The sequence below is a fragment of the Thrips palmi genome, unplaced genomic scaffold (assembly GCF_012932325.1).
Source record: "Thrips palmi isolate BJ-2018 unplaced genomic scaffold, TpBJ-2018v1 HiC_scaffold_12, whole genome shotgun sequence".
Lineage (NCBI taxonomy): Eukaryota > Metazoa > Arthropoda > Insecta > Thysanoptera > Thripidae > Thrips > Thrips palmi.
In genome coordinates this window covers 5,835,953-5,852,942 of record NW_023144623.1, presented here as the reverse complement: position 1 = coordinate 5,852,942, position 16,990 = coordinate 5,835,953, and the positions used below count along the sequence as shown (strand labels likewise).

At 43.8% G+C, this 16,990-nt stretch overlaps 3 protein-coding genes across 3 annotated transcripts; 2 read left to right on the top strand and 1 right to left on the bottom strand.

Annotated features, from left to right (window-relative positions):
- The first annotated feature begins 1,993 nt into the window (after positions 1–1,993).
- LOC117640489 lies at positions 1,994–4,606 on the top strand. The gene has a single exon (XM_034377008.1). It carries the CDS (start codon positions 1,994–1,996, stop codon positions 4,604–4,606), a length of 2,613 nt encoding a protein of 870 aa, XP_034232899.1.
- A 3,299-nt stretch (positions 4,607–7,905) lies between these two features.
- LOC117640078 lies at positions 7,906–9,564 on the bottom strand. Its single transcript, XM_034376309.1, has 4 exons — positions 9,145–9,564; positions 8,873–9,064; positions 8,565–8,794; positions 7,906–7,980 (listed from the first exon to the last, which is right to left on the bottom strand). Exons 1-4 carry the CDS (start codon positions 9,226–9,228, stop codon positions 7,929–7,931), a joined length of 558 nt encoding a protein of 185 aa, XP_034232200.1. The 5' UTR covers positions 9,229–9,564; the 3' UTR covers positions 7,906–7,928.
- Positions 9,565–10,251: 687 nt separating this feature from the next.
- LOC117640488 lies at positions 10,252–12,510 on the top strand. Its single transcript, XM_034377007.1, has 7 exons — positions 10,252–10,356; positions 10,449–10,596; positions 10,764–10,850; positions 10,926–11,591; positions 11,661–11,968; positions 12,045–12,117; positions 12,192–12,510. The coding sequence occupies exons 1-7, from the start codon at positions 10,252–10,254 to the stop codon at positions 12,362–12,364; spliced, it is 1,560 nt and encodes a 519-aa protein (XP_034232898.1). The 3' UTR covers positions 12,365–12,510.
- The last annotated feature ends 4,480 nt before the right edge of the window (positions 12,511–16,990 follow it).

Below are 16,990 nucleotides of genomic sequence, written 5' to 3'. Positions count from 1 at the left end.
GGCTCAAAATGGCGGGTAATTTACAACGGGCACCATCAGTCGCACAAGATTGCGGCGTGATATTTCATTGGCGAGCCAGATGAGGAGCCGTCACATGGGGCCTGCTGGCCGGCCTGCCGGGCCCGTGGGCCGAGTCCCAACGGTTGCCCTGTCTCTCTCGCACCCCTGCGAGACGACCCGCGGGTGCGAGAGAGACAGAGCGACGCGGCCCGGAGTCAGCCTCCTGGGCCCACATGCGGCGAGGTGCGCCATCAAGATTATTGCCCGCCATTGCGAAGCTTAAGCCCTGCCTTTCGAATGGCCCCTCCGGCAGCTTGGCTCTGCGAGAGAGACAGAGCTATCCGGCGTATAATAAATGACAGCGAGAGGGCTACCTTTTTCGGCACACGCGCATCGGCTCGGCAAGTGACAGGTCCTGGCGAACTCGGAAAAAAAGGGCTACTCAACGTATTTGTTAGTTGAGATCACAACGAGCAACAGCAAGTATACTGCTGGCAAATTTTCGGAAAGGCGGTATCAACTTGGGCAGCTGATTATATTGCAGCCGCGGTCCTGAAATCTCTTTGGAGTGTAAATTTTAGTAGACGTCTTTTTTTTTTTTTTTTTTTTGGGGGGGGGGGGGGGGGTTCACACAAAAAAAATACTAATTGTGGACCTTTTTTAAAAAATAAATAATACGGATGGGGTGTTGAAAAAATAAAACGCCCCGAAAGGGTTGAAGCAGAAGCGAGGGGAATGTCTGTACTTTGTCCCGGACTTCATTTATATGCAAGTCTGTGTCCTCAAGCATGGCGCCCACGCTTTGGCCCTCCCCAAGCGCGCGCGCGCAAACACGCACACTCACTCACACGCAGAATCTCTCTCGTACACACACAGTGGCGGCGGCTACTTTTTCCTAAAACAATTTCCTGGCTCGTTAAAATTGCAAAGTGGAGTTCTTTGCTCGCAAACTCAGAATGAAATCCGTCCGTCCTCCCTTCCTCCGCCTAAACCACACACACGCAGGCACGAGCAAGGCAAATCTCCTTGCAAAAACAACGAGGGAGAAAGACGAGCAAAGCAAAAACAAAAAATTAAAAAAGGGTTGGCAACTTGGAGCTACACGAGGGGGAAGATGGGCGCTGAGCTCTCTCCTCTGCTCTTCTTCCAGATTCCCGCCCACAAAAAAAAAAGAAAAACGAACGCGAGAGCGAAAACGAGCAGAGGGAGCGAAATAAAGTAGCAAGCCTGCTGAGGATCGATTTCCCTTTAAACTCTTTTTATTGCCGTGGAAGAAAGCAGGGGCGCCAACTTTTGCGCCAACGGCAATGCCGAGGCAATGCTCTTCGCAGCGCGCGCATATTTCTTCCGTTTTTTCTTTCCGTTTTTGCTTTTATCGGCCCCCTATGCTTGCCGGTGCTGCAGCGAAAAAGAACGTGGCTCGGCGCGAGGTGAATATAAGAGAAAGGAATGGCTGGCAACACTGTTAAAACGGATATGAAAATTTATAACCCATTTGTTGTGAAATTTAACAACAGCGGTATGAAATTTCACAACAGGCAGCATTTCATAACATTTTCATAACATTTGTCACAACATGGCAAACTTTTTCATTTCGTGTGTGTTATGAGAATGTTATAACCGTCCCCCCACCCCCCTCACGTCACGCTCAGGACCCTCAGGACGCTGTCAGGATCCAGGATCCGGCAGCTCGCCCGACGAAACGTCAACGCCAGTTTCTGTGTATGTCTGATTATGTGTTCTCAAAACTTTAAGGTTACATAAATTGGAAACCTATTTTGCGGTTCAGCCTCCAAATGCCTTACATTTTTATCTTGATCCCTTGTTTCAGATCTTAGCCCCATTTAATTGCGTCTAATGTGGTTAGGTTATGGTTATTTGGTTATTTCTGAAGATACCTTACAAAAGTGAGTTTTGGAGCAATTCTACTTAACACCTTAATGAGGGACATGCCATGAATTAAATACAATTTTTTGTTTCTTAGGAATTAATCATGGATGAATTTCACTGCAAGTTCTGCATGGACAAATTTTCACAGTTGAAGCAATATTTGTGTCATCTGAAGCATCATAGGCACGTTTCTGAAACATTTCCATGTGCACTAATGACATGCTCAGAAGTATTACCATCTGAAGGATCTTTAAGAAATCACTTGTTGCGTAGGCACAACATTCGAGTTACTTTGTTACGAGAGCGAGCAGCCTACAATGCACTGGATGCACAAGGCAAGATTGCATGTAATGTTCCTTCATGTGTCCAAGAATTTGATTCCTTTTCTAAATTAATGAGTCATCTAAGAGACCACATTATAGGTGGGTATGCTGTAAAGTGTCCTTCTTGCAACAAGAGGTATTCAGTCTTTGGTTCTCTAAAAGGTCATGTCTTCCGGAGTCATCAGTGGAAACTGCCGAGTGCAATAAGTGAATGTGATCCCTATGGCACTGATGATACTGACAGTACTTTTGTTAATTTTGATGAAGAGACTCAGGATGTGTGTGCCTCTGAGGCAAATTTAAGTCGTCCTAATCATGAAATGTGGCTGCGAGCCATGGCAGAATTTTATATGACATTGGAATTTAAATATCTTGTACCCGCAAGAACTGTTCAGGCAATTTCCTGTGAAATGCACAGTGTTCACCGTAATGGTATGTCCACTGTGTTGGCTATCATGGACAACGAATCTTTGTCCAATGAGGAGAAATACGCAAAGATGAGAGAGGTTATTGCTAAATTTGAAAGCGGCTTTTCAGATCTGCGCAGCTCTCACACTAGAAATTTGTATTTCAAACGGAATTTCATGTATGTGGCCCCTACAAAAGTTGGCAAAATCTTCCATTATGTACCCATTCTAAAAACTTTGCAAATGATGGTGGCTACTCCATGCTTGCAAATTGACCTTTGTTCACCTACAAGTTCTGGAAGAGACATTTATACTGATTTTTATGATGGTTTGCTTTACAAAACAAATCTGTTCTTTAGAGAGAATAGAAAAGCTTTCTCTGTCATACTGTACCAGGATGGTTTTGAGATTTCTTGTCCAATTGGCCCTGCCAAGAAAAAGTACAAGATGATAGGAATATATTTATCACTGGGTAATATCCCTAGTCATATTCGTACCCACACTGATGCAATCCAACTGGTAGGTTTATGTCTAGAATCCAACTTCGATCATGAAAAAGTGTATGGTCCCATAGTTGCAGATCTTAAAAAGCTTGAGGAGGTTGGTGTTGAAATTCCTGGTCACGGGATGGTTAAGGGAAGCTTGATTTATGTTAGTGGTGATAACCTTGGGAGCCATGGTCTTGGAGGGTTCAATGAGTCCTTCAGCAAGAGTAGATATTTCTGCCGCTACTGTTTGGTTCCTCGAGCATCTTTCCATGCTGAGGAAGGTCATCTTGCCTCGTTCCCTGAGCGGACCAGAGAAAACTACAATGCATGCATAGGAAAGAGAGGGATTGAGGGTAGGAAAGGAATAAAATTTGAAAGCAAGTTTAATGAACTTCAAAATTTTCATGTCTGCGATCCAGGCCTTCCTCCATGCTTGGGCCATGATTTAATGGAGGGTGTGGCTGCCCATGATGTATGTCTGTTCTTCAAATATTTTGTGGACATCAAGAAGTGGTTTTCATATGATGACGTAGCCGCCATAATGTCAGCATTCCCTTACAGTGCAGCAGATAGACGAGACAAACCCTTGCCCCTAAAAGAAAAACACACTAAAGTTCATGGTGGCATGTGGCAGGTTTACAATTTTGTGAGGCTTGTTCCACTGATGATTCACCACCTCATTCAGGATAAAGCTGATCCAGTATGGAAACTATTCCTACTGATTGGAGAAATTCTTGATATTGTGTGTGCACCAACTATTCACAAATCTTACGTTGGTCATCTTCAGGTTCTGATTGTAGAGTACCTAGATATGAGGCGGCATGCATTCCCTCTGGTTCCTCTGCGCCCAAAGCACCATTATTTCACGCACTACTGCCTTATGATACTCCTGTTTGGTAGTTTGGGAAAAGTATGGACACTGCGATATGAAAGTAAACATCAATTTTTTAACAGGGCCATCAGAGCTAGCAAAAATTTTATCAACGTGACCTTCTCTTGTGCTGAAAGACACGAGTTGTTTCAGGCTTATGTAAGAGCTGGAGGTGGATTGCGCTGCGCTTTGAAGGCAGTTAAAACTTCCCCCTTTGTAGGGGATATGTATTGCAATGAAATTAGGGGTGCTGTGCAAAAAGTTTGTAATGGAGAACTGACACAGTGTCTTAAATATGAGATAAAGGGAACTGTGTACTCTAAAGGCATGATTCTGGCTCTGTCTCAATTGGCATACCAGGTTGATGTGTCAATGGGAAGAATTGTATTCATTTTAGAAGACAACGAAGGTAAAATATACTTCCTTGTTGAAGTGCTTCAATCTGAGTACAATCAGAATGTAAGGATGCATGAAATTGGCAACTTAATTGAGTACAATTGCATTGCTTACGATAATCTTGCAAGTCCCTTCCCTATGCATGCTTATAACTACAAGATGAAGTTGTTTGTGAAGTTGAAATATGCATTGGTTTCTGAACCAATGTCATTTGAAAACGATGTTGCTTAAGGCAAATTTTATTATTTATTTGTGTAAAGTACTAGTTTGAATAAAAGAATTAGCGAATATCCTGCTTTGATTTCTAAATAAATGCTACTTTTAATTTAAGTATTTTAGTGTGTGGTTTTCCTGTAAATACCCTACATTGCTTTTTAAATCCATCTCTGACTTGTCAAACAAGTGTCTGTTTTAAATGCAAGTGAATAAATGCTAGTTTTAATTTTAGTGTGTGGTTTATCTGTAAATATCCTGCATTGCTTTTTAAATCCATCTCTGACTTGTCAAACAAGTGTACTTTTTTAAATGCAAGTGAAGTTTTAATTTTAGTGTACTGGATTTTTCTGTAAATATCCTGCAATCTGTAATGTCTGCAATTGGTTTTCAAAACCATTGAATCATACATATGTATATTTTTCATAATGTCATCCATTTTGTTAGTGTCAATCATTTGTCATAGTGTCATCTCCACTCCTGTATTTGTGGCCTTGTGTGTTGTGCCTGCTTTTTGTTCCATAATTTGAGAACTGGCAATGGATCCCATTATCTCATTATCACCCATTAAACAAGAAGGATTCTTCGTGGTTGAAACGCAGGAGAGTGAATCCCTGAGTGTCTCAGGCCAAGCTGAAGCACCACATAGTGTAAGTTTAAAAATGACAGGTTAGGATCTTTGCATTTATATACTTTATTTACAAGAAGGATTCTTCATGAAAGCATTGTGTAGGTCCCAAATTTTTTCTTGTACCTTCTACGCCAAAAGAGATTACACGCCCAGCAGTGCGGAAGGTGGGATATTGCGACAAGTCATGAACTACTGGTGATCAAGTCTTACAGACCAACAAGTTTGAAACATCTCAAGATATGCTGTAAGTCAATTTACAAGTATTGCATGATTACACTTACAGGACTGTACATTAATTTCCTTTCTTTGCCTGCAGTGCCAGATTTCAAGTGTTGCGGTGAGCCGCATTGCCAGTTTTGGCCTTCGGTTGTTAAGCTCTTCTGTGACGAACACACTTTGGAAAGTGACTTTGCCCCAGCCAAGAGACGGAAATTGCCCGAATGGATCAAGACATGTATTCCCTCCCCCTCCCTTCAACCCTCCCCACGGTTCAGAAGTATGACCGTGTCAGAAAGGCGCAAGTATCTTAAAAAGGTGTTGTGATTGCAGAGTATTGTGAAGCAACTTGTGGAAGAATAAAGACCATGCAAGGAAAGCAGCTCATTTAAATGGAAGACCCTTCCCGCTCCCAGACACAAACACATGACAGGAGAAGGGAGACTGTGCTGGGGAAAGGCAAAACGGCAGTCACCCCATTTGTTTGGACCAATTATACCGCGCCTCTTTTCTCTACTTCTGCATTGACTATCAGTGTACCAAACGCGGTGTTCCACTGCACGTTAAAAGCAACTTCAGACCAGCTAGGAGAGATAAAATGTATGACTTGTGCCGTCATCTCGTAGAAGCACTTTGTTAAATGACACTTTGCTAGATAAATGGTTAGGACAGGCTTCCTCAAAGGTTCTTACGTGGTCCATGGCATTTAATTCTGTGCTGTCCTTATTCCTGAAATCCGTACTCTGTACAGTTCAATGTGTAACTGCTGTTGTGTCCCATAGGCTTACTTATGTTATGACTCCCTTTGCAGCAAAGCAGTAACATTACTGTGCCATGGGAGGAGAAAGAAAGTACAGGAAGAGAAAGAGAGGATACAGGAAGCATTTTTCAAAAAAAAAGAAAGGTTGCAGGCCCGGCAAAGGATCAGTATGTGATGTATTACTTAGCAACTGTAACATAACCTGTACATTTTGGTATAACTTTGACCGTTCCCTTTGCTTAGGTGAAGGCCGATGAACACAGTTCCACCAATGATTTTTGTGGTTTTGAGACCCCACCCTTCCCTCGCATCAGGGTACTTTCCCTTTTTGATGGTATAGGAAGTGCAATGGTTGCTTTAGAAAAGTTGAACCTCGATGTTGAATCGTATTATTCGTCTGAGGTAGATGAGAAAGCCATAAGGCTACTACGATTTCACTACCATGACAGAATACAAATGGTGGGACCCGTCGAAAACCTAACTGAAGAGAAACTGGCCTCTCTTGGAGTCATAAATTTATTATGTGGCGGTTCGCCTTGTTCTCAGCTGAGTTTGGTCAATCCTGGACGCAAAGGCCTCAATGGTACGCAGAATTTATGATTTCATGTGCAATGCTGCTTAATGTGATGGACTCGAACTGTCACTCTTGCTGTTGCAGATCCTTCTTCCTCAGGTTACCTATTCTTTGATTATCATCGAATTCTGCAGTATCTGACTAAATCAGCAGAAGAAAAGGGCCATCAGTTTTACTGGCTTTTTGAAAATACCTCTTCTATGGAATTACAATGCAAAGAACAAATATCAAGGTACATATTTATGAATCTCAATTTACTCATCCCATTATTAAAAATTAAATTGAACAAATTAATGTGTAAATATCTGTCAATTAATCCTCTTTATTTTTCTCCCCCACCCCCTTGCAGGCTTCTGCAGTGCCCACCTGTAGTCCGGTGTGCCTCTCAATATGTAGCTATGAAACGAAAAAGGTTCTTCTGGGGAAATTTCCCAACAGCAAGCATTGTGGAGGGCGACAGTGACGGCATTGACCTACAGTATTTCCTTAAGCCGTACAGAGAAGCAACTGTTCATCGTTTGCCAACTCTAACAACAAATTCCCACTCTCAGAGAAGTGGTAAGATAAAGACACTTTTGTCTTGATGTGAGCTCCAAACCGATACTCTCTAAAAGCTTCTTTCCCTACCAGGAAGACAACAAGATCTTCCAGTGACAGAAGAGGGCGTTCCATCACATCTGTACATTACAGAACATGAAGAGCTCTTCGGTTTTCCTGCACATTACACTGATGGACCTAATCTATCTGTAACAGATAGGAGAAAGCTTCTTGGCAAAGCTTGGTGTGTACCGGTTGTTGTTGATCTTTTGAATTTTTTGTGTTTTAAATTCAAGACCAAACACAAGCCTAAAGAACACACAAGTGCTACCTAATAAGTATGTTTCAGAATGCCTTATGCTCTTTAATTCTCATTGTTTATTGTAATCAATCATAACTGCAACATTTTTATTTTTGAAATACCTCACGCTCCCTTTTTAAAGAAGCAGTGAAATAACAGGAAATGAAAAAAATAAGGAACATACTGTATGTCTGTAAATGAATAGTGACCTGCAAAGAAAGGAAAATTATTTAGAGTGATAAATTGTACAGCTCATATTTTGGGTAACTTGACTGTCATCTTACATATTTCAAATTGTCGGCAGTATGGATTGAGAATGAATCATGAGGCTCGTGCAGTCACAGAGAACGCCAAGTGGACTCTTTTTTTCTTTCTGAAAGCAGAGTGAGTGGAAAGGAACAGCTTACTGAATTGCTTGTGTAACAGTGAATAGATTTTTGCCCTGCATTGATATGTTTTGTGGCTAAGACAAAGGCAACAAGGAGCAACCGCAAATAAAAAGCTTCACAATTTGTGTGTGGAATATTATTTTCAAAGGAATGATGACCTCTCTCTCAGCTTAACACAGAATGACCAGTCTTAAGAATAAATGTGCAAAAGAGCACTTAACAATAGTAACACAATAATAAAATAACTTTCTTTGTATTAAAACAAAATACTTTGATCTACCTACAACCTAGAACACAACCAACAGTAGGAACACAGCATATGCACATAGCACAAATATATAAATAAATATATATATAAACCGGCAAGGTTGTGATATGCAACTTGCACTAAGAAATAATTCAGTCAAGAAGAAAATTAAAAGATAAAAAGTCTCAAAACTTAGACTAAGCAATACTTCAGTCAAAGAGTAACTAAAAGTGTTCAAAAAAGGTCTAAAAACTTAACACTATGGCTTTTGGCAGATAAACATCACATAGTCACTACACTTGCATACTTCACTCGCATTACCTCACGCATTTGCTGCATTTGGTCCAGTATACGATAAATGGGTAGTGCCTCGGTTCATCAAGTTTCAGGAAGAGGTACCGCCCAATTCTTTTGAATTCGGTGTAGCCTTCTGCTTGAAGTTGAGCCTTCTCCGCCCTGCTGTTGATCAGCTTCAGTCCATCCATTTTGATTGAAGGTATGGCTTTCCGCGTCCCCACTCCTTGAAGCTCAGCAGATGCAGGTGTCATGAACTGCAATGGGTACATTATTGTAATTAAGCAACGAACGCCTCCTATTTAAGTACATTGAGTGTCATTCATTGTTCTTACAGCTGCCCACTGGTACACTCTGTTGTCATCCTTGCAGGCAACGTATGGACGGACAGCCTGTTCATCAGTGGCGCAGGGGAAGCCTTGTTTTATATAGGCTGTCATGGCCCAGCCATGCAGATCCTTGCAGCGGTAATGGGACACTTGAACAGGTATAAGGGGAACGGCCCCCGACGCAAGGGTGTCCAAGATCTAGAAAAGAAATGTAAAGATGAACTCATCATAGCCTGTCAGCATAACAGAAAAGCACTGCTACAGTACAGCACAAATACCTCTAAGTTTTCAGCCTCCTTGTCACCATAGGTGCACCCGCACCACAGACTACCGGGTTTCGGCTTATTTTGGTTTGGAGCCATTTTAATTTCAATCAAAACAGAATCAGGAAGAGACGAAAGTTTGACAACAATAGCAGACAGCAAAAGCACAATATGGCGACAGTTGGGTACGGTCGCCGTGGTCAAACCTGGTCAGACACAGTCACACCAAAATGAAAGAACCAAGACATTGTACCGAAAATTGAGTTGTTGACAGATGTTTGCTAACTCCTGAGTTAATTTTGAACGTAAGGACGTAACGTAAGAGACATATTGTCGATCACCCGCGAATGCAGCGCAACAAACCCTGGCCGCAGGGGACACTTGTCACTGCCACCTGTGGAGTTCCTTTGTCTCTCTGGACGGGCAGCCTACACAACATCATTTTGGCGCGCTCAACACTTTCTTTGTTGACACACAGAAACTTTTAACTATGTTACAGTATTTCAGTTGCTTTGCGGTTATATTTGTTACTCCTCTCGGGCGACGAACGTACTGAGGTTTGTTTTCACAATCACATAGCCCCCAGTGCGCTAAAAATCTGCTCTCTGTGGCCTTATAGACCGGGTGCGCGCCCGGCCAACTCGTTCCGCTCCAATATCGGTTGATTACCACTGATTTTCATGTCACACTTTAGTTTAAGAATAAATCCAAGCCCCTTTTCGGCCAATTTTTATCATTAATAAGACACCCATATTAGGGGGAAACGAGTTGGACGGGCGCGTTTCAGGTCATTCATTTCAGGTTATGTTTATTTATGATTTTCATACATACTTGTTGCAGCAGTTTCGGTCTTTCTTGGTTTTCAGGGCTCACTATAACATGAACTGAGACCCAAAATAAGGGACTCCATCTCTCAATACTTTTTTAGTTTTTGATGTTGACGTTCCAAAGTAATTCCTTTCAAATTTTCCACACAAAGACCCGGAAACTTTGCTCAAGCTGTAAGTAGCTTCTAAACAGAGGTCCTATGTGTTTTGCTATTCCAACACTTTCTGGCCTCTCAATGCAACAGCAAATCAGTGCACATTATTATTCGTATTAACCTTATTTTTGTCAGGAAATATGCCGTTGGTGGTGTTTGTCACAGCATGGGATCGGAGGGGGAGTTCCTATGTGATAGGTGATACTATATCGGAAATAATTAAATCAGCTAAAGACACCTTGAAAGTGACTGAAGATTGCAAGGTCGTTACAATATAAGCCAAGTACCTACAATCAACAAAAGCATGTACTAATTACATCTATTCTGTTTGTTTTAGTTGTACCTGGACTCTACTGGTTTCGATGCAGGTGCAGAAATGAGCATTGATGCCATTTTCACGACATTGATCAGTGATGCAAAGGCAGGCGGCCAGAAAATTGCATTTTTCATTGCACCCGAAGGAGAGAAGAATACATATCTGTCAGGTTTGTGATCTCATGTGTCAATATTGCTTTTTTTATTGCACCCGAAAAACAAAAAAGTACATGTGTCAGGTGTGTGACTTCATGTGTTCCTGAGCAGAAACTACTGTGAAATATATTGCCAGCTGTGACTGTGCTAGTTAACTCCCAATTTTTTCCTGTGTTTGAAGTGCAAACAACTCCTCGTACCCCACTGGCAGAGAACACCATACGCAGTGAGAATCAACCACCAGCAACTCCCACTTCAAGGCCAGCAGGTCTGTAAATGTGCATGAAATGTCTGTCTCTTACCTTTGAACCTATTTCATTATTTGTTTATTTTAATTTTGCAGCTGAGAGGCACATCACAAGGTACCCAGTGCTGCCTATGGACATAGTGAGGAAGACACTGAAGGGCCTGAAGCAGCAAATTGATGAGGCGTCAAGTTTCTCCTGCTTGAGCCTTGTCAAGGCCAGAGACAAAGCGGCTAAGACCATCAGTGCCGAGGTTGTGAGGCACATTCTTCACTGCTGCCCAAATGACTTTAGCAGGAGCACAGTGAGATTCTATGGTGGAGTTGTCTTAAACTCAGACGAAGGAATTTACAGGGATGTATTTGCCCAATTTGTGGGGAACGAGAAGATGAGTGATGGAGAGGAATGGTTTCTGTCGAAGATTTACCAGGGTTTGCAGTACAAGAAGCCAGCAGAACAAAAGAAGAAGAAAAGGGCCCGTGATGATAGTACTGAAGATGCTGCTCGTTCCCTCACAAGATGCCTGGGTAAGAATTATGGATGCACGAATTACGCCCCCTCCCTTCCTTCTGGTGAGACAGTGGAGAGCCAGACTGCTAAGAGAGAGGCCCTGAAAGCTCTGCACGTGAACCAGGACTGGGGCCAGGCTGCAGAGATAGCATTCAGGGACACTTTCTCCACTCAAAGGCACGACATACTTGGAACCAGGCCTTTCTCTGCATTGGGTACAGAGTTTATTAGCCAATGGCCAATCTTCACAAACGGTGAGTTTACTGCAAACTAAATCTATGTTGTTTCTTGTCTCGATAGTTACTTTTTTTTTTCCTTTTTAGGGAAGTTCCTCTTAATACATTCAGAGTTACTGACAGGGGTCACAGTGACTCACTTCCACAACAGGCTGGGTGACCGAACACCTGATATTGTGAAGTATATGAAGCGCTTTTGGGCAGATCAGGAGGCTGTCATAAAGGGTGCCCGGAGCAAGCTCTCAGCTCAGGCATCCTCTATGCTGAAACTACTCAGAGAGATGGAGGAGGCATGCACTGCTGGGAGGCGCCGCTCCCATCAGTGCGCTGCTGTGTTTCCTCTCATTTGTGCCTACATGACGGAGAAATTCTCAGCAATGGTAGTTACTGCACCTGTAAGTACATTGAAGCAGGTACAGCATTCAATTGAGTCAGCCTCTCTGCAATGCTTGACTTTTTTTCATCTTTCAGATCCAGGCATCTGAAGAGGAGTGCAAGTCAGCAGTGGAAGTCGGACATGGCAATCCGATTATTCTCTTGCAAGGTACTTTCTTTCAGAAAAGGACTGTTCGTACTTTGTCCACTTATAAGTTACTTTTATGTTAAATTTGTTCTCAGGTGATGGCATTTTTGACAGCAGTGCTGTGTGCAGTGTCTTCTTATTTGATACTGTTCAAATAAAGGCGAACAACTTCAGTGAAGCTGTCCAGATATGGTTCATGGCTTTCTATGTCTTCAATTTTTGTTACACCAAAGAGTTGCAACATACTCTCGAGTTCATACAAAGGTGAGGCAGCATACTTCATTTCAGTTTTCCATGTTGGATGTTTCCATGTTGGGTCTAAAGCATAATTTAATATTTTCAGATACTTCATGGGCATTAATCCACCAACAGGTGACAGGCGCTTGAACAGTAAGCGCTATGTTAGCACAGCGAGTAGTAAGGTTGTGAGGCTTGCGGACGAAATTGCTCTCTTCACCTCCGCATGGACTCAACACGAAGAGGAGGAAGAGGATGGTGATTTAACCTAACTTGTTAGTTTTTTGTCTTTCTGTTTATTTTTATTTTAACTGATATTTTTTATACCACTTGTGTTCATGTGTGATCCTTGTGCTTGTCCTTGCGTTAACTTTTATGAATGTGCCAATTTAGTTCAAATGTCTCTGTACCTGAGTTAACTTTACTGTTATAAGTTTACATTTTTCAGAATTGTTAGTTTTAAGTGTTACGGGTATTATGGAGCCAAATGAACTGTTTCCTAGTTTTGGTACAAAGATTCTCAAGTGTTACGGGTATTATGGAGCCAAATGAACTGTTTTCTAGTTTTTGTACAAAGATTCTCAAATGTTCCTATCATTGAAGTATGTTTAAGTTTTTGATTCACTTAATTTTGTTATTAAAACTGTTTTCTAGTTTTGGTACAAAGATTGTCAAATGTTTTCATCATTGAAGTATGTTTAAGTTTTTGATTCACTTAATTTTGTTCTATTTTTTTCCAACGTAAATTTAAGCGGGGCATACCAAATAGGGTTGTAAGTTCCTTATATTTCATTAAAACCACCTTTATTTAGAGAGAGGCTTCTTTTTTCACCTGCTACTAATTTTTATATCCACGTCATGAAAGATCATACCTATTCCATAACACTCTCATTGGAAACCACAACAACTGTGTAAGGAATTCTAACAACATGCTTGTGAAAAGTTATAACAGCTTCATAACACTGTGAGGAAGAATCATACCAATCGCGTTGTAACTTTTTACAACCTTGTTGCAAATTTTCATATCATTTTCATAACAGGCGTGTTATGAAAATTTCACAACATTTTTATAACACTGATCTGAAAATAGTTTCATAACATGTTATAACAATGTTATGAATATTTTTTAACAGTGAACCCTGTGCGTCCTCCCGTCCTCCACCCCTCTTTCTCCTTTTTAAAGCATTTTTTTTTTTAAATTTTTGGCCACCGCCTTGTACGCACCGCCGCCACAACGTTCCACCGAGTCACGCCTCGTAACTAACGGCACACCAAAAAACAGAACGACAAAAAAAAAATTATATTCAGAAAGAGAGCATTAGTCGAACTATCACCAAGCAGTCGGAATAAAAACAAATATTTATTATTTGATTTCTTTGGGTTTCCTTTTTTTCGGGGTTTCTCACATGATAGCCTCTTTTCTAGAGGACTTGCATAAAGTTTACTGCCGAAACAGAACAAAAATGTCCTCCCGACAAAGTAGAAAAAAAGGACACCAGCGCACGAGCACAGACACCTACACACACACACCACGCAGGTGTGCGTACCAGCCCGCGCGCACACGCGCGCGCGCACGCACACACACACACACACACACACACCACGTAAGAGCAAGGCTGGTCCCTGCTCATGGGAGATAGGATGTGGACGAAACCGTAGAGTATAAAACGGTAAAGTTGGAATTATGCCTCTGCGCCGGGCGGACGGGCCGGGACGGGGCGTCGGGGCGGCAGGGCGGCGCGGCCGAGGTGACAGAGACTTCCCTTCCCAGGGGCAATCCCGGCATCCTGCCGCCACCGCCATGGCGCGCCGCTGGCCCAGGACCAGGACGCGCGGGATGAGAATTATTCGCACACGCCCAGTGCGCGGGGGGCCGTCCTGGAATGACGTCATCAAGGGAAAGACACCGGACCTGGGGACATTTCGATCAGTCGGGAAAGATCTCCCATGGCGCAAGTGAGCCCAGATTGTCGAAAAGTAAATTTACGATACATTCGGATTTTTGTAATAAGATTTGCCATACTTACCTTTGTAGACTGCGACAGACTATCAATCTTTTCGGGCGATTTCAGTTTTCCCGAAGAAAAAGCTACGAATTTTTATAACGACCTTTCCACCCTGCCACTGGCAAATCCTCGTTTCGGGACGGCCCCGCCCTGCCACACCCTTGCGCGATGGCGTCAGGCGAGAGACCGCGCCGTGCAGATTGAATGGAGAGAGAGAGAGAGGAAGAAAAATTATCATCGCAGGGAAAATAATAAAGCAGGAACAGGGGGGCAAGGGAGGAGGAAGAAATTGAGTTAAAGCTGCGCGCCTAGCAGTTGGACCGGCCTGGGCGGGCTGGGCGGGCGGGTTGGCCGGGCGGGCGGCCAGGCCCCGTCGCCCCGTCCCACTTGGCACTGCCATCCACCGCCATCCTGCCGCCCCGCTGCAGGCAGAGGCAGCCAGAGCCAGCCAGTGCCGCCCAGTGCCGGCTGGATTAATCTGTCCCGAAATGAAGGCAATATCGAGTTTCCTGACATTGTAAAAAGAAATATATTCATCGTCGCGCGCTCTCTGCGGAGAGATATGAAGTGGCCGCCGCCCTGCGCCAGCCCTACGCGCCAAGCGCCCCGCCCGCCGAGCAGAGATGGCTGTGCCGCCGAACGGGGAGCCCTGCACCCCGCAAAAAAAAAACGAAAAAAACAGCAGGACATTGCTTGAGAAACAATTGGAAGAAGCTCTGATGACTTCTATACGACGAATCTAACAAAACTCACGACACAGCCAACGAATCCCTCATTTGCAATTAAAAAACCTAGTTACTTGAAGGACCACATGGCTGCCGACGTGCGCAGGAGCCTTCTGATCCACTAAAAAACCACAAGCACTGCTTGAGTTTGGCAGAAAATCAAATTGTCCACCTCGAAATTGATGTCTGCTTCGCCAGAAGTCAATCTTCTGCCCGTTTTTATCTGTAACAACTTGGAAACGGTATACTAAACCTTGTTGACAAAATGGCCCACACGGCGACGGTCCAACTTATTATCAGTGCTGCATCCATGTTTCCGCAGATCGCTGAAATAATTGTCTCGTTGGCGAGAGTTCACTGCTTTTTTTTTGGCTCGGCGGCGCGGAGGGCAGCACGAGGTATAAATCTTGGCGGTCCGTAAGTCTGACTGCCCCTGGGCACCGCAGCTCAATCGGATGTTTATCGCCGCTTCGGGAGTTTCCCCGTCCCCTCTGCTTTTTTTCTTTTCGTCCTTCCGAAATTATTGTTTATGGCTCGGTGGCGTTTCAATGTTTCAATTCGCCGCGGTGCTCTCGGCAGAGCGTCCCGCGAGTCCTTTGAGGCAGCCACATCACGCGCGCCGCCGGACGGAAGGCTTCCTGGAGAGGACTGGATTATTCCTGGAAATGAGACAAAGGAGGTGATTCCGGTCTCCGACCGAACCTCGTCGCCCACGCACTGGACCAGTTGCTAAAACGACGATAAAAGAAACAGATCAGCGAAGCAAAACAGACGAAAAAAAATTCTGCAAGATGAAGAGATACGGCAGACTTGGTTAGTCACTAGGAATCGCTTTTATTGAGCTTCTGGTTCCATCAGCACGTCAGGTGAAACCTGAACGTGCTCAACCAAACAGAGGATCGCTCCATAATTTCGCCGCGCCACGTCAACATGTCTCTCGCTCTATCCGGCCGCAGGGGAAGGCGTGAATATCGTAAACGGGAAAGTGAGGAAAAGAGATAGATACAGATCGCAGAACACATCGCAAAATCACCTCCCCCCCACTTCTCTCTCTCTCGAACGCGTCCGACGGGGTTGACGACTTGCAATATGTGAGTGCGCATGGATATGTGTGTATGTGTGTGTGTGTGAGAGAGAGAGAGAGAGAGAGAGAGAGAGAGAGAGAGAGAGAGAGAGTCGTGAGTGGGGCGCGGCGCACATCCACGTCCGCGTGTTGTACGTGTGTACCGACAAACACAAAACAAAATATTGTCGTCCCTTTGTTTTTCCCTATTGTTTTGATCGGTTGCTCAGTGACGTGGTGGGGCAGGGGCCTCCCCGTTGTCTGGGTCAGGTTCATCGCGGCGCGGCGTGGCGCGGCGTGGCATTGGACAAGCGCTGATTGATCCACTTTCACTCGCGATGCACGGCTCCGTCAGCTGTTCTTTTGTTTTGTCAAATTCAGCGGCGCAGCGGCGTGGACAGCTGGGCCACTCAGCAACGCTTTCCCCACCTGTCAGCAACGCGACTGCAACCACAAGGCTGTTTTATTTAATTTAATTTGACGTTTCTTTTATTTAAGTTTTGTTTTTAAATTTGATAAGTAAGCTGACGACTTTGCCCCCTCTTTAGTTTCCCGTCTGATTTAAAAATTGCTTCGAAATACATTGATCGGATTTAAACTTGAGAAGCACAAAACGTCAAAAAGTTCAGGAGTTTATTTTTGTATTTTCTTTTCTTAAAGAACCTTTCTTTTTCTAATCGTGTTTCCCGCATGGCTTCCAGCGCGTCCGGAGCGAGACGCGTCCCCGCCGCCCTGCGTGCAAGTCTCCAGCAGAACATGGACGGGGAATGCGAGCTTCAAGGACATGGTCGCCGCCCCTAGGCGACGTCCTCCACGCGCACAGTGGGCCAGAAGACCGGTGGAGGCGGACAAAACTCCATGCG

What these genes read in the sequence shown, in the direction of transcription:
- LOC117640489 (XM_034377008.1), top strand. Translation starts at nt 1,994, where the DNA reads ATGGATGAATTTCACTGCAAGTTCTGCATGGACAAATTTTCACAGTTG.
- LOC117640078 (XM_034376309.1), bottom strand. Translation starts at nt 9,228, where the DNA reads ATGGCTCCAAACCAAAATAAGCCGAAACCCGGTAGTCTGTGGTGCGGG. An exon ending in GAGTGTACCAGTGGGCAGCT is followed by an intron (nt 8,795 to 8,872) that starts GTAAGAACAATG and finishes TACCCATTGCAG; the next exon opens with TTCATGACACCTGCATCTGC. An exon ending in AAATGCAGCAAATGCGTGAG is followed by an intron (nt 7,981 to 8,564) that starts GTAATGCGAGTG and finishes CTCTGCTTTCAG; the next exon opens with AAAGAAAAAAAGAGTCCACT.
- LOC117640488 (XM_034377007.1), top strand. Translation starts at nt 10,252, where the DNA reads ATGCCGTTGGTGGTGTTTGTCACAGCATGGGATCGGAGGGGGAGTTCC. An exon ending in GAAGAATACATATCTGTCAG is followed by an intron (nt 10,597 to 10,763) that starts GTTTGTGATCTC and finishes CTGTGTTTGAAG; the next exon opens with TGCAAACAACTCCTCGTACC. An exon ending in CAATGGTAGTTACTGCACCT is followed by an intron (nt 11,969 to 12,044) that starts GTAAGTACATTG and finishes TTCATCTTTCAG; the next exon opens with ATCCAGGCATCTGAAGAGGA.